At 30.6% G+C, this 14,346-nt stretch overlaps 1 protein-coding gene across 1 annotated transcript in view; it reads right to left on the bottom strand.

Annotated features, from left to right (window-relative positions):
- The window catches only part of LOC125051137 (atrial natriuretic peptide-converting enzyme-like), a 47,277-nt gene extending 33,166 nt beyond the window's left edge, over window positions 1-14,111 (bottom strand). The window contains exons 1-2 of the mRNA XM_047651321.1: window positions 13,944-14,111; window positions 9,008-9,052 (exon numbers count right to left, since the gene is read on the bottom strand). Of these exons, the coding sequence (XP_047507277.1) occupies window positions 9,008-9,034 (27 nt within the window). The 5' untranslated portion in view covers window positions 9,035-9,052; window positions 13,944-14,111. The remainder of the gene's footprint in view (window positions 1-9,007; window positions 9,053-13,943) is intronic.
- Between the last annotated feature and the right edge of the window lie 235 nt (window positions 14,112-14,346).

Raw genomic sequence — 14,346 nt, 5'->3', positions numbered from 1 at the left:
ACCGTGTGTAGTTTGATCTAACTTAAAAGATAGGATAGCTTACATCTCAATTTATACCCGCAATATTTGTTTATTATTTGATACAATTCTAACAGATGGCGCTGTGTTAAAAGTACCAACATTTCACATAAGCTACCTACCTTTCACATAAGTTTTCTTACCGTGAATAGTTTACTACTATGTAATATAACAAAAACCTTAGCCACAGCAACGCTTGGCCGGAATGCTAGTTGTCATATAAAAACTACACAATTTTAAAGTAACACATACATAATTCTCAATCTACTTTATAATAAAAAAATAGTCAAAATTAGTTTTCATGGTCGAATGTTATACATTGAAATTTAAACTTTTGCATATAGTATATACAAAACATGGTTCATATTTGAAGTTCAATTTGCTCGTCTATAATTATGCCAAACAACACCCACATAAATTTGCACTTTGAAGATCGAATTTGGGCATCGAAAAAAGGTCAATCATACTTCATATTTCAAATCCAATAATTTATTCGATTGCGTTGCACAGGGTCTGATAAAGGCATATTTTGTTTCAATTAATTGTGAAGCTATAAAACCTAAGGACTTATTCAGTAAAAAATAAAAAACAACAACTATAGTCGTATTTTTAATTAGACGAAGTCAACTGACGTTTACGGTGTTGTCAGTTTTTAATGAAATAAAAATAGTGTTGTGACAATGTAAAGACCCCTGAATTAATGATCGGTGATGGCACTAGTCGCCGCGCCGCGCTTTGTAATAAGACGTCAAAAACTGATTGTAGTTACATAGTACTAGTACCTAACTTATATCAGAGCAAATATTATTATTTTATTGTTTGAAATGATTAACTATTCACACTCATTGTTCATTCATCTGATTGAATAAGAACTGAACGCATCACTATTACTTTAAATATGGCAACATTATTTTACAAAGTGACATTAGCTACTGTCACTTGGCTTCGTCTAATTAAAAATACGACTATAACTAGTTGAAGACACACAAAAAACAATGAGGCTTATATTTGATGAAACTAAACATAATTTGAATGCAATTTGTTGTGTAAGCATTACGTAAGAGTGGTCATGCTCATCAGTTACTTGTAGCCTTTTAGTTTGGAGTCTGTGGGCGGCTAATAACAATATAATCAATCATATTTTATACGTGTGATAATAGTGATAATAAATAAAAAAGTTATTAAGATCATGCATTTAGAAAAAAGGCTTAATATCGATTTTCGCAAACATTACGACTCCACGAGATTTCCTAACAAACTTTGAATCATTCATTAAAAGTTAATATTAAAATAACTTCAGTCAATGCTACGAAGAACTTAACGTATGCTCTGCTTTAATTCGTAAGCTAAAGTACACGAGAGCACCGATATATCATGATAGTTACTAATAAGTTGATTATGAATTTATTCGAATTTTTATTTTCGGAAATATAATAAAAGAGTACATTTTTTTAAATAAATTATATGAATATATCAAACCAATACATCTGTATTAAGAAGACATTCACGATATATAACAAAGCTTTTTACATTGGAAACGTGATCCGATATCAGATAACAATGTCGGGGGTGGGGCACTTGTCAAAAAGGTTATCCGAATCAGCATATAACGTGATATTTTATATGAGTTCTAGGTTTATCACCCGTATGGAATCTTAGACTGTTTTTCTAAAGTAAAGAAAACAATTGTATATTTTACGAGAAGCTCAAGAGCGTAACGTTGTGTTTGTATGTTACCATATTTATTAGTAATACAGCGAACATACATATTATAAAACAGAAAACATGAGTATGTACAATATACAAAAAAAGGGTGCGTGTACTTATGTACGCGCGTAAGAAGTTACTTATACTTCTTTGGCATTATTAAAAATAGTTTTTGATTGCATGCAAACTAACAGAATGAAGTTCCGTGGGCAACTTCATTCTGTTAATTTTGTGTCACGGTGCGCGCGCATCGTAAAATTTCACTCTTATCAATTTTTCATAACGTGCCTAAAGAAGTATAACTTCAAAAATTAAAGAAAATTGAAATCTAACATTAAACAAAAAATAAACAATTCAAAGAAAAAACTAGAGAGCTACTTAATCAATATTAAAGTCTTCCCGCCTCTTTAAATGTCTCACATCCTGTTTGGTGAGGTGGAAAATATCAATATCCTCGTAATTAGTGTCATAGTTAGATAAAACCCGAAACATTAACGAATTATACAGGTAATTCGAGTTCGTATGTTATGTATGTTATTTTCAGTTCTAGTCTCAAACATACTTCGAACCTGAGTTTCAAAACCTAGTAATGAAACATTTATGAAGTATCCACATAATGTTATGTATGAGGAACTTCATTAACGTCATAAGTTCCTATTTCCTAGTCTGTAATACATTCATAATTATGTTTTAATAATCTTAATACTCGGCAGCGGGTCGCTTGTTGCGCCACTTACCACACGAACTCAAATGTCTAGATTCCTATTATTGATTTTTATTAGAATACTTTGATTCCTCAATTTAACTTTTTATCGAAATATATACATCGGCTGAGTCAAAAAAATCTTCAAAAAAAGAACTCCTCTAAATTGTAAAAATATACAAATTTCTCAATACATCACTCAAATTTGTTTTGGTAGTTTTCTACAAAATGTTTAGAAATCTTCATAGTTTATCAATCCTACATTATTTAGAGAGCCAAAGCAACGTAACCCAAATGTTATCACATGACACGATTCCCTTATATATTAGTATATATAGTTAGATATTTAAATATATGTAGTAGTCTATATTTAAATATCTTTCTGATACAAAATTAAATCTAAAACCAACAAACTGTAAGGCGTAATAGCTATATACGTTGCCCTTATTATTTAAGAGTAAAGTTGAAATTGACAATACAAGTTCCAAGAACATAATAAAGCTAACAGGAACCCTGTAAAGAAATCAAGTTTTATCCTCTGAGACCTTATTGGATAAATACTTATAAACAATACAACCAGTATTTAAATAAAATAATTTTATATCATAAACCTAGAAAAAGTGACGTATCGGCTAAACAAAAACTGAATTCAGGAAGAAAAAGTATTATTACTTGGTATTTCCTTTGGTAATCGACTATGACCATTAACGATAGAATGGTAAGTGCGTTTAATTTCAATTTTCTAAATAGGCTTTTTTCTAACATAGTATTTGTTTTCAGTCATTTAATGCTATATGTCTATTGTAAGAACTGTGTATATAATCTATTGTAAGGACACTAATTTGATCAAGATATTTTTTAACCACCAATTAATAAATAACATCAATCTAGGAATGGGTTAGTCACGATTTTCATATTATGCGGTGATCCGGTTGATGATTTGAACCATAGCATTTTTCCACACAAAACAATTCATTCGACCTTGATTTTTTTATTCATATATTTTTATTTCTAAACTAGCTGACCTGGCTAACTTCGTTCCGCCCTACAACCTTATATTGTATCGTTGTTACTTTAATTTAACTTATTTTAGGATTTCATTAATGTTAAGTATTACATTAATACAACTTTTTTGCAAATACAGAAATGTTTTATTGCTTGCCATTGCGAAAGAAGAATGGCAGTTTTACACATTAGGCATCTTCTCTCTAGCGTCAATATGGCGATACTGCATGTTAAGCACTTTCTGATATCCAACATCTTTTGATCAGGATCAAAGCATGGTTATGCATCTCCTCATTCACCTCAAGATCGGAATTTCTTGAACTGACACGAATTCGACGTAAAATGATGCGTATTTTTGTCAACAGATGGCACCATATGGTTTTTGCATTCGTAAAATTAATTAATTTATTTATTGTTATTCGATAACTTATCCGATATTTTATTGCTTATTCTGCTATTCGGGACGGAAACAAATCCAACAAATCAAAAACCATGGCAATCGGTCCAGCCGTTCTCGAGTTATAAGTGTTGTAACAAACACGACTTTCTTTTATATTTCTAAATATAATTATATATACATATATATAATTCTGTAAACTATAGCATCAACAAATTTACGATTCTTAATAATATACATACATAATATATACGATTTTAGACGTTGCCCTGCAAGATTCTCACGTTGAAACGGTGACTTTGACATTTAATTTAGTGAAGCGACGCAATGAATGGCATGTCACTCAAAAGTCAAGTGGCACTGAATAACTTTACCATTAGTGGATCAGGGTTAAGACAGTTTATAAAGACCGAAATAGTGTTAAGAAATTTAGAGCCTTCATTGTTTCTGTCGTGGTAATTACCTACATAAATTAAAGAAAACGTAGATGTTATCTGCATTGCAAGGGACAATCTTTTGAAACTCATAAAAGCGTATTCAAAGTCGTTCAACAAGAGTCACGGTTACTTACGACGTATCTGAAAATGTTTATGAAAATTTAGGGAATAGCTAAAAACTAAAAAATTGGTTGTCTGTAAAGTCGGTTTACTGACGATAGTTGAACGTGACAACGTCATAAGAAAATACTGATGGAATGATTGCATTTTTCAAAAGAAAATTATAAATTTTATTTGTTTGATAGATATTTTGTATGGATATAGAAAAGGCGGTAAATGGAAATCACAATTGAATTGATCAATTTACATTTATTTGTACGCATAAATACAATTATGTCAATTTTTTAACGAACAAACGTGGAGACCGATTTTGCCTCTTTGTCGCTCGTTCCGCGCTCTCGCTTGCACTTCAAGCCTTAAATGGAACGCCTCAGAGCAAGGTAACGCCGCATGCGTCATATTTTTTCATGCGTGCAGCCGGCTCCATCGAATTATAAGACGTTGTCACGTCAAAAGTGTTTCTTTCAATGCTTTCATTTTTTAATCATAGTTGATTTACATATTTCATCGATATATATTAATCTACAAGTGAATATAGTTCAATGTATGACGTGCTGTCAAACTCACGCTCAGTAAATGGTTACCATACAAAAAGTCACAAATTTCCATTATGTTTGTTTGAAACAAGTGATAAGAAAAATGTATGTTACTATTATTAGTTTTTTTTTTAATAGTAAACAAGACACTTGTTCCTAAGCAAACGTTTGGTTATCAGGGATGAGAAGAACAAACGCAGTCGAATATTATGACCAGACTTAATTCACGTGGCTGTTATCGCCGTCCCAGTTCTAAAGCTCTTATCAAATACTTTATTTTGCTCTACTAAGTGGTCCAATTATCTTTTAAATACTGTAAACAATTCTTTTAATACTTTATTGTCATACTATTTACGAATGTAATACAGATATGTACTTATATTTTTATGTTTAATAATGTTTACGGATCAATAAAAGAGAAAAACATTTATTTCAAATTTGAATTCCTCAAATTAAATTACTAAATCTAAATACAATTAACAATGAATGCGGAAGTATTCTCATTGTTTGTGACTGCTAGTAATATGTCAACATCTCTTCAAGCATATTTCTAAATAACCATATCTCCAGACAAAATCGTGACAAGATCAACCTTCGTGTAATCGGAGTGTAAGCTGATTAAAATACAATAGATATACTTAATAATGATACAATTAATCGCGTAGGTGCATAATTCAATAATAATAGAGTACGTTTATGTCTATGAATGTCTTTAAGTATTTTTAAACCAGCAGCGTTTCTTGAGACAAAGATCTAGGTTATTATTCTTTTAGCAATATTTTGACAGAATAATCACACTAAGTAGTTAGGAATAAAAAAGCTGCAATCTTATCTGTTATGTAATGAATATAAATAAAACATTCGGCTGGAAAAGTTCTCTTGAAAATACTTTGATAATATATAGGTAGGTATTTATGGAATATAAATAGGTGGTGATATGTAATTAGTACTGATTTTATTTTATTGTAATCAAAAGTTACTTTTTGTTAAAATACTGTAAACCTTCATAAAATGTAATAAATAAATATTCAAATCTGATGTTTTTGACATACCGAATTACCGCTATAACTCGACTCTGAATCTCACTCTAGGAGTATATTATTATATTTCTCAGATTTTTTCTTAATGAGAACATACACTAATAACCCAGAGATTCTATCCAAATATTCGTGTACATCAAAATGACCTTGACCCGTTGCGAAAGCCGTGACATCGAACCCGTTTGCATCTCTCACTTATACGTATTTAACGAATATTGATTTCTAGGTTATTAGCACATTTAAATACAAACTTATTCACATCTCGTTACGATAGACCAGTTTGGTATCTTCTGCGAATGAAAATCATCCGACTAACCCGATCTGGATGTTTCGTTCAGAAATTAAAGTATCACCGTGAAATTATTCAGCCTGGTAATAGGTTAAATTTTTATTTTTAATGATATTAATACTGTAATCATTGATATGAATAAGTTTTATCAAAATATTTCTTTAATTTTATATTTGCCAATAAATTTAACTTTTTTTTTTGTTAAGATACTGTGTTTTGTTAATTTGTGACTTCCTAAGGCTTATGTTGAGGCTCCAATTTCAGGTTCTATAGTTTTGCATGTTATACGTTTTCACGTAGATTGTATTAGTTAAATATTCGGGAATTAAAAAGAGAACTTGCCAAAAGATAATTTATTTATTCGACACGACACTGGAAACGTAACCTATTTATGTTGTAAAGATAAAACATGTTTTTGTCTTATTTTTTAGAACAATAGTCAACGTTCAAGTTAGTAAACAAGTCTATACTCATTGCTTATCACGGGTACAAAGTACAAAAAATATTTATAAGTTAATAGGTATTTTAGTAAGTAAACAAAACATGCGTTTTATCAAAATATTGTTAAAGCTTGCGTAGGTAATTATTAAGGTAAAAATTAATATTCAACTATTCCAGCTTATCTTAAGTAATAATTTAGATAAAATAATTCAAAAACTACAAAGGTGAGCCACATATTGGATCCGAAGGTTAGGTTAGGGCAGGTACAGATGAAGGTTTAAACAATGTAAGTAGGCTTTAACCGGTAGATGATATGATTGGAATGTCACAGAATCACGATCAAGTCGAGGTCTTTTAAGTAATTATTGTAATATGTAAATTTTTAGATGTTAAAGTTCAAGTGTCATGATATTGATATAGTTTATAGATGTAACTAAGAAAATTTGTAAACTATATCTAAATATATGGTCGATTTAATTGCATATATATATTGATAGTTTACGTGTATTGAATGCAGGTTGGGGGAAACTTAAAATTGTAAATTACGCAGTCTCTGTACTAAATACTAATACATTTATAATAATAATCTGATAGTATACGTAACATAATAGTAAATAGGAAGTAATCTCTAAAGTTACTTTACAAACACTGTTCTTTTTAAAGTTGAGAAGTTTATTATACTATGTATCTTGTTCTAATTTGAGATCGTTATCTGTGTTGTCTGGCTTATAGCTAGCGAACTATTAGAAAATATTATATTTTACTAGACTAAAATCTGGCTATTAAATGAGACTACTATATAATAGTATTTAAAGTAACATTACAATACGTATGCATGGTCACGATATTATCAGCTCCAAATAGAATATTTATAGGTAACAATGGAATGACAAATCTCCTGTCGAATAGACAATTCTCTATTATCTCATTATCATAGATATGACTCCATTTCTCATGTTTAAATATTTTAATAGTTTCCAATGATACATTTATTATGTTAATCATATTTACATAACTTATATTCGACACATGTTTATCGAAACTGCGAACAACATCTATTGTTATATAATTTAACAACGGGAAATGATTAAAAATATTAAAGAAGGTTTTACATCTATACAAATCATTTCTTAAAAAGTCTAAGTAATCCGTGATAAAATACATTTAGTGTTACTAATTATTTGCATTATAATATGTACCGTTTGCTTAGTAGTTAACCTCAGGTGGAAACTAACGTCTATAATAAATAATTATATGCAGAAAACTTTCGGTTGATTTCTTAGCAATAATTGGAAGACTTTAAAGGGGAAATCAAGCTGATAAAGAATTAATTATCAATCAAAATCAAATACGTAAAAATGCGCAATATACTTTAAGGAGGAGACGGGATTGTACACATTCTGTAAAAAGTATTAATAGTATTAAACAAAATATTTTTAATATCGTCGAAACATGTTATTTGTAAGTTGTCTCTTAGCACCATTTAAAACGTGGATCCTTAGTTCTAAATCCAAATGAAATCAATCATTATCACATTGACATAAGTGAGTATTAAAATATTTCTATAGTCTGTGGCCGTGGGCGGCGCGGCCAAAATGTCAAAATCGTGTTAACAGTTCAATGTAAACAACATGCAAATCGATTATTCGATATTTCTCTTCATGGTCTAGAAAATTTAACTAGATTAAAAATTTGAAGTTGTAAGCTCTGGAAGGAGAACACATTAGTGTCTTTTAAAAATAGGATACTATTGTCTATTATAAGTATTTATTAAGAGTAATAATTCACGACGTTTCGCTTGAAATACAATTTTAGTTAATTCGTGTGTTTATGAATAACCATCATTAACGGACACAATTGACGAATTCATTAGATTTTAGAGAGAGACTGCCACATCCAGTTGACATGGTATTATGTTAAGAGTTTATTGAAATGTTGCCATATTATCGCCATCTATTTACATGAATTCGCGTGTATAACCTTTAAACAAGTTTTATTTAAATGTGTAATGTGTAGTAATCGCGTAAACCAAAAACGAATTAAAGACGGCGTAAACTAAATAATCAAGAAGGATAAAAGTCTGTTAAATGAATAAAAATATTTTAGTAATTACGGCGTCAAATCCTAACTACCAAACGCCCTTCTCCGTTTATGTAATAGGAGCTAGAATAAAATAACTTCCTTAAACTTATATATTTACATCTAGCTAAGGTTTGAATAAGCAATACATATACATGTAGTGCCAATAGACTATTTGAAAAAACTATTGCTAGTCTATAAATAAAAAAACGAAGGGATAAATAATTATTCTTACCTTGAACATAATTTTTTCCTTCTCCATAGTAAAATACTGTTACACCTGAAACAAAATAAATATATAAGTTTCTCGCCTAGTTCGTCTCTATATGGCTCCCACTTAAAGCTTACAATTAATTATACCTACACGTTATGATCCCTCGTTTACTGATTAGAACGCAAATAAATAATACATCCCATTACACAATATCATTTAATTTATAGTGCGCAGACATTACAGGTAGAAGTCACACAGAGTTACCTTTGCCATTTGAAATCACCATTTGCAATACGAATAAAATAAAAACCGATGAGATTCATAGAATTAAACTTAATTGCTAAATAAACAACAAAAACCATGGATTCGATTGTTATGTAATTTTGTTTTTAATGTATAAATTCTTAAAATAGGTCGTTTTGTTTTTATGTAAAAACTAACTCGATTAAAAATACTTATATTTTATATTATATAAGTAGTATTGATGATCGACGATGAATAATACAGATTCGAACCGTTTGCCATCATACCTAAAATTGTATTTTTATTTTACTCTTCATTCTGGTATTGTTGCAAACAACTGATAAATTGCTTACTTTTATAGTTTTTACACTGAGAGAGTTATTTCAGTTATTATTTTATTTCCTTGTTATTTTCTTTGTGTAAAAAAACTATTAATGATTCGAAGATGGTTGCGTCAATTATTATAATGCGAATGCAATGCTGAAAAAAAATACCAAACCAGCTTCTTAGATTTATGCAAAATTTATGAGTCAAGATTTGAAATTTTGTAAAACGATGACATCATACCTACATTCTTGGTATTGTAATGCAACATGTTTCGCAATAAAGTAAATGCAGGTGTTACATGGATTGTAAATTTTATAAACGATAACCCTATGCAATTTATTACACTTTGCTTATTGTTTTGAGTTACATATGACTTAACGACAAACATACCATTATATACAATAATAAGCTTTGCATATTTTGTTACTACATATATTATAAACCACGAAGAAAAGTGAATTAATCCCCAGAGGTTGATTTGGGCATATTTTTTTAATAATACTATCATTTTATAATTAGAGAAAATAACATTACTTCGTACACATTCTAGACTAACAAAATATCGATTTGTTTCCACGCGGTTCTTATTACGGCCTAAATATAAGGGTAAAGCCGGTTGCAGACCGAAAACTAAGCTATGCCAAGCCTAAACTAAGCTGTGCCAAGCATGGAAAACTGCGTCAGCTATGCGAGCTAAGCTAAACTAACTTAGCTTAGCTCTTGGTCTGCAACCCGTATTAAATTCAGAGATTAAAGACTAATAATTAAGTCTCCTAAATGACATTTTACTTACGGTACCATTCATAGAGTCCGCGCCAACACTAAATGCCGATAGACGCGGCGCTAGCGAGTTTTCTTTGAAAAAATTATTCGCAGCATTCGTAATTTTTACGCAAGGTACTATGTTAACTAGCTGTGGATTGTAATTAACTTCATTAATTAAGCAATTGCAAATGTGGAGTTTTGTTTATTACAAACGTGGGAATAACACGTGTCTCAGTTACCGAATGCTACTTGTCTGCAATTATTATTCAACAGCCTCCCTGGTCCTAATGGCTAGCATGTTCTGAAGGTAATAAGATCTTGGGTTCAAATCTTTGGTGAAGATAAAACGCACCATTTGGATGATTCCAAATATTTGTTTTGACATCCTACTCTATAATAACTCCCGCCTAAATGGCCAGTCGCAACAATTAATAATACTAAATTGTATTTATAATTATGATTCCTTTCTATAAATGATATTATATGTCTTTTAAAACAATTAAAAAATATTTCGTCTCAAAAACGGAAAAAGAAAGAGAGAGATATGTTGAGATACTGAAATTGACACAATTAACTACTAAGTAATTGGGCATATCTCGCCTTGAATGGCAGGATGTTTATTTTTTTAACATATTGGAAATAACTATCTATATATATTATAGAGAAACTATAGATTCTTTCACCAGTGAACCCATTTGTTTGAATGTATTCGCTGATTATTTTATATTTTATCGTAATTAAATCACTATTGGAATTCAATGCAACCGGTTGCAATGAATTCCAACAAAACATTGTGATAATGTTTACCAAAATTGGATAATTTTATCAAAAATCGACATTATTTCCCACAAACTATTAACCTACTTCGAAAATATCGTGAGTCAGGTTATACGCACCTGGCTTTCTTACAAGGCCTTTTTTGCTGACATCAGTAACTATAACTATAACAAAGATTTTCATATTTGGCATACCGGCTCTTAATACTAGTTTAGGTATCAATTAATAAGGAGGGAACACAACAAGAAAAATTAGAACAAAATTAACACGAACGGTGGAAGATAGAGAAATGTTGATGCTCTTATCAAAACACAATCAATTAGTTGTTGTGTTATCTATTCTATACTTTTAAATTATGTTTACGAATAGAATTTGCATCATATTAGTAACTGCGCAATTATGTAGTGTTACTATAACAAATGGCGTGAGCGTGTTCAAATGATAACGATTATTAAGCGATCGGATATCTGATTTCTAAACGGACGCAAAGTACCTCTTAATATTAGTTTTCAGTTAACATCTTTACTTATAAAGTCCTTCATAAATAAATATGTAGTTCGGGCTTAGTATGTCTTGTGTGTATTTAAGCATTTCTTTCGTAGCGAGGTACGTAGAAATATTTGTATGAATAACTTATTTTAACAGATTGCTTGATGTAAAACAAAGTGTAAGTGCTTATTACCATCAACACATTTAACTGCCAGTGTTATTTTCCTGTATCGGTTCAAGCGGTCACACAGTTGTTCACATTTTTATGAATAAGACCGTTGCCCGTTTGCACAAGTTTTTATATTTGTATGAACTAGTGACCGATTTGGATCGTTTTCATACAGAATCTGTAAAGATGATTAAAATATATTCTGTATAAAAACCATTACACATTTTGTGATGAAGTGGGGTCCTTGCTCCCCTGAATCCCCTGAAACTTAGTCCTTATATAATATATAGGCAACACTGTACTTCGTGGTGAAATTACTCTCTACTTACTAACTCAATACAAATTTTAAAAGTTGTAGCACACAGCACATATCACGTAATTTCTTCCTTGCACAAACTACAGTTGGAAGAGGAGAATTTTCAGGCTTACATAGACCTTAGTCAATCTGTATTGTAATAATGTATAGCGTCTGACGGTCTGACCTGAGTTGTGACAAAAAACTTCGCAGATTTACATTGGCCATTTTATCTACCTTCGTAAAGAGAGTCTTCTTTAATTTTAAACCATCATATACGATGATACCTATTATACTAGATATAATGCAAGGAAGCATTTATCTATACTAATATACCAGTTACAGTGAGAAATACGATTAGCCACGATCTCGAGGCATATTATAGTGTACATATAATTAATAATATGCCCAGACAATACATGTCTTAACTTCGGATCGACATAAAGATTTTTATCTCTTTAGCCCAATAGAGCAAAGTAACACATAACATATAAATTTATTTATATAAATAAATAGCTAGATAGCAATGCAAAACTCGACAGGTGAATCAATTCGAGTATTTTTTTTTTAAATTTATTCCTTGAACTCGGAGGAAGGAAGGAGATTTTTATATGAAGAAAAATTGGAAAAAAAAAATTGGTTTTATGTGCTACGGATTTTATTCCAGAAAAGCGAACAATCTATATGGGATATCATAACAAAATGTGCCATGTGTTGGCTTGTAGCTACTAAAAAGCCAGCCTAATTAAAAAAATCATATTAAAGCGAAACGAAGTTCGCAGGGGAAGTTACTTTATACAATGTAAACGAAATAAGAACAATTAAATAACTAAGAGGGCAACGGGCGACCTTATCGCATTCAAGTGATCTATATTATTAACCGCATTTTAAAGGAAAGTCCGTGAACAGTCTGCAGTATCAAATATCACCCGATATTAATTCGACTTAGGGTCCTTCAAGAAAAGAGCGTACCAATTCTTGAAAGGCCGGCAACGCACTTGCGACCCTTCTGGCATTGTGAGTGTCCATGGGCGGCGGTATCACTTAACATCAGGTGAGCCTCCTATTACATAAAAAAAAAATATATATATAATTTTTATTCCACCGGGAACCAAACTTCCACCTTATACGATAATAGCCCACGATATTTGTTACCTCCTAAGTAATCTAACATACAAAAAAATCTATAAAGAGAATCTTCGATCAAAGGAATATTGTAGGTACCTACTATTAGACGTACTACCTATACGCTTATCATTATAATGTTCAAAAGAATTGAATTAGGTCATTGTATAATATATATAATAGTTAACCAATTTAATTGAAACCTCTTTAAGACAATCCACAGACAAATTACTGTTGCATTTTATATTGAAATAGTTTTTGTCATTCGGAAATTAAGTTTGCATAACGTAATGGCATCATCAGATTATTTCTCTATTGCCAAAACGGATACTTTTATTTGCCTTATAAGTTGCATCAAACATCTATAATTGGTACTTACCAAATAAATATTTATAACATGATCGCGGTTCATTTGCACATTTATACTTTAAATTATACACCAATATAGTTGCGATAATTTTGTATAATTTCCATTTTTCTTTTTCATATTCAAACACTTTATAAATTCTTAATAAGTCAAAAATTATCTAAGTCTGTACATTGGTGTAAATATGTATAACGATTAAATTTTACAATATAACGTAATGTTCCCCACCTAAAACTATTAAATTTTAAGCTAAGTGAACCAGACAAAAATGAATTTTCTAGGATTAATATATAATCCGAGAATTACTCATTTATATGATAAAATAGAAGCTTTAGTTTGTTTGTTTTTACCTTTAACTCATTCTTTTTATTTTATATTATCCAAAGTAATATATACTTACTTTGCAAATAGAATATGAGTGATTGTCACAGCACTTCAGTTTTCTTACCGGATATTATCGTAAGAATTGTTTTGTGTACGCGGTTGTCATGGCAACGAGTTAAGATTAAATATGGCGTACGTGCGCGTCGCTGTGTACGATAGTACTGGCTCGAGTAGGTTCACTTGCGCCGGCCATCGACCACCACCCAGCTCTTCTGAAAGCGAGAGGAAGAACCAAGCAGGTTTTTATTGTGCGAGGACACACGCGCATATTTCTAACCATTGCTAAGTTTGTTCACTCACGAACATTAGTCATGCTGTATTTTAACGTAATCAACGAGTATTGTCCAAATGTACGAATCTATATAGTCCTCTCCTTGAGATGTCTCCAAAATAGTTGCATAAACATTACCGGTAATGTA

Source organism: Pieris napi, chromosome 1, assembly GCF_905475465.1.
Source record: "Pieris napi chromosome 1, ilPieNapi1.2, whole genome shotgun sequence".
NCBI classification, from domain to species: domain Eukaryota; kingdom Metazoa; phylum Arthropoda; class Insecta; order Lepidoptera; family Pieridae; genus Pieris; species Pieris napi.
Note: the sequence above shows the minus strand (reverse complement) of the source record. Positions and strands in the feature narration are given on the sequence as shown.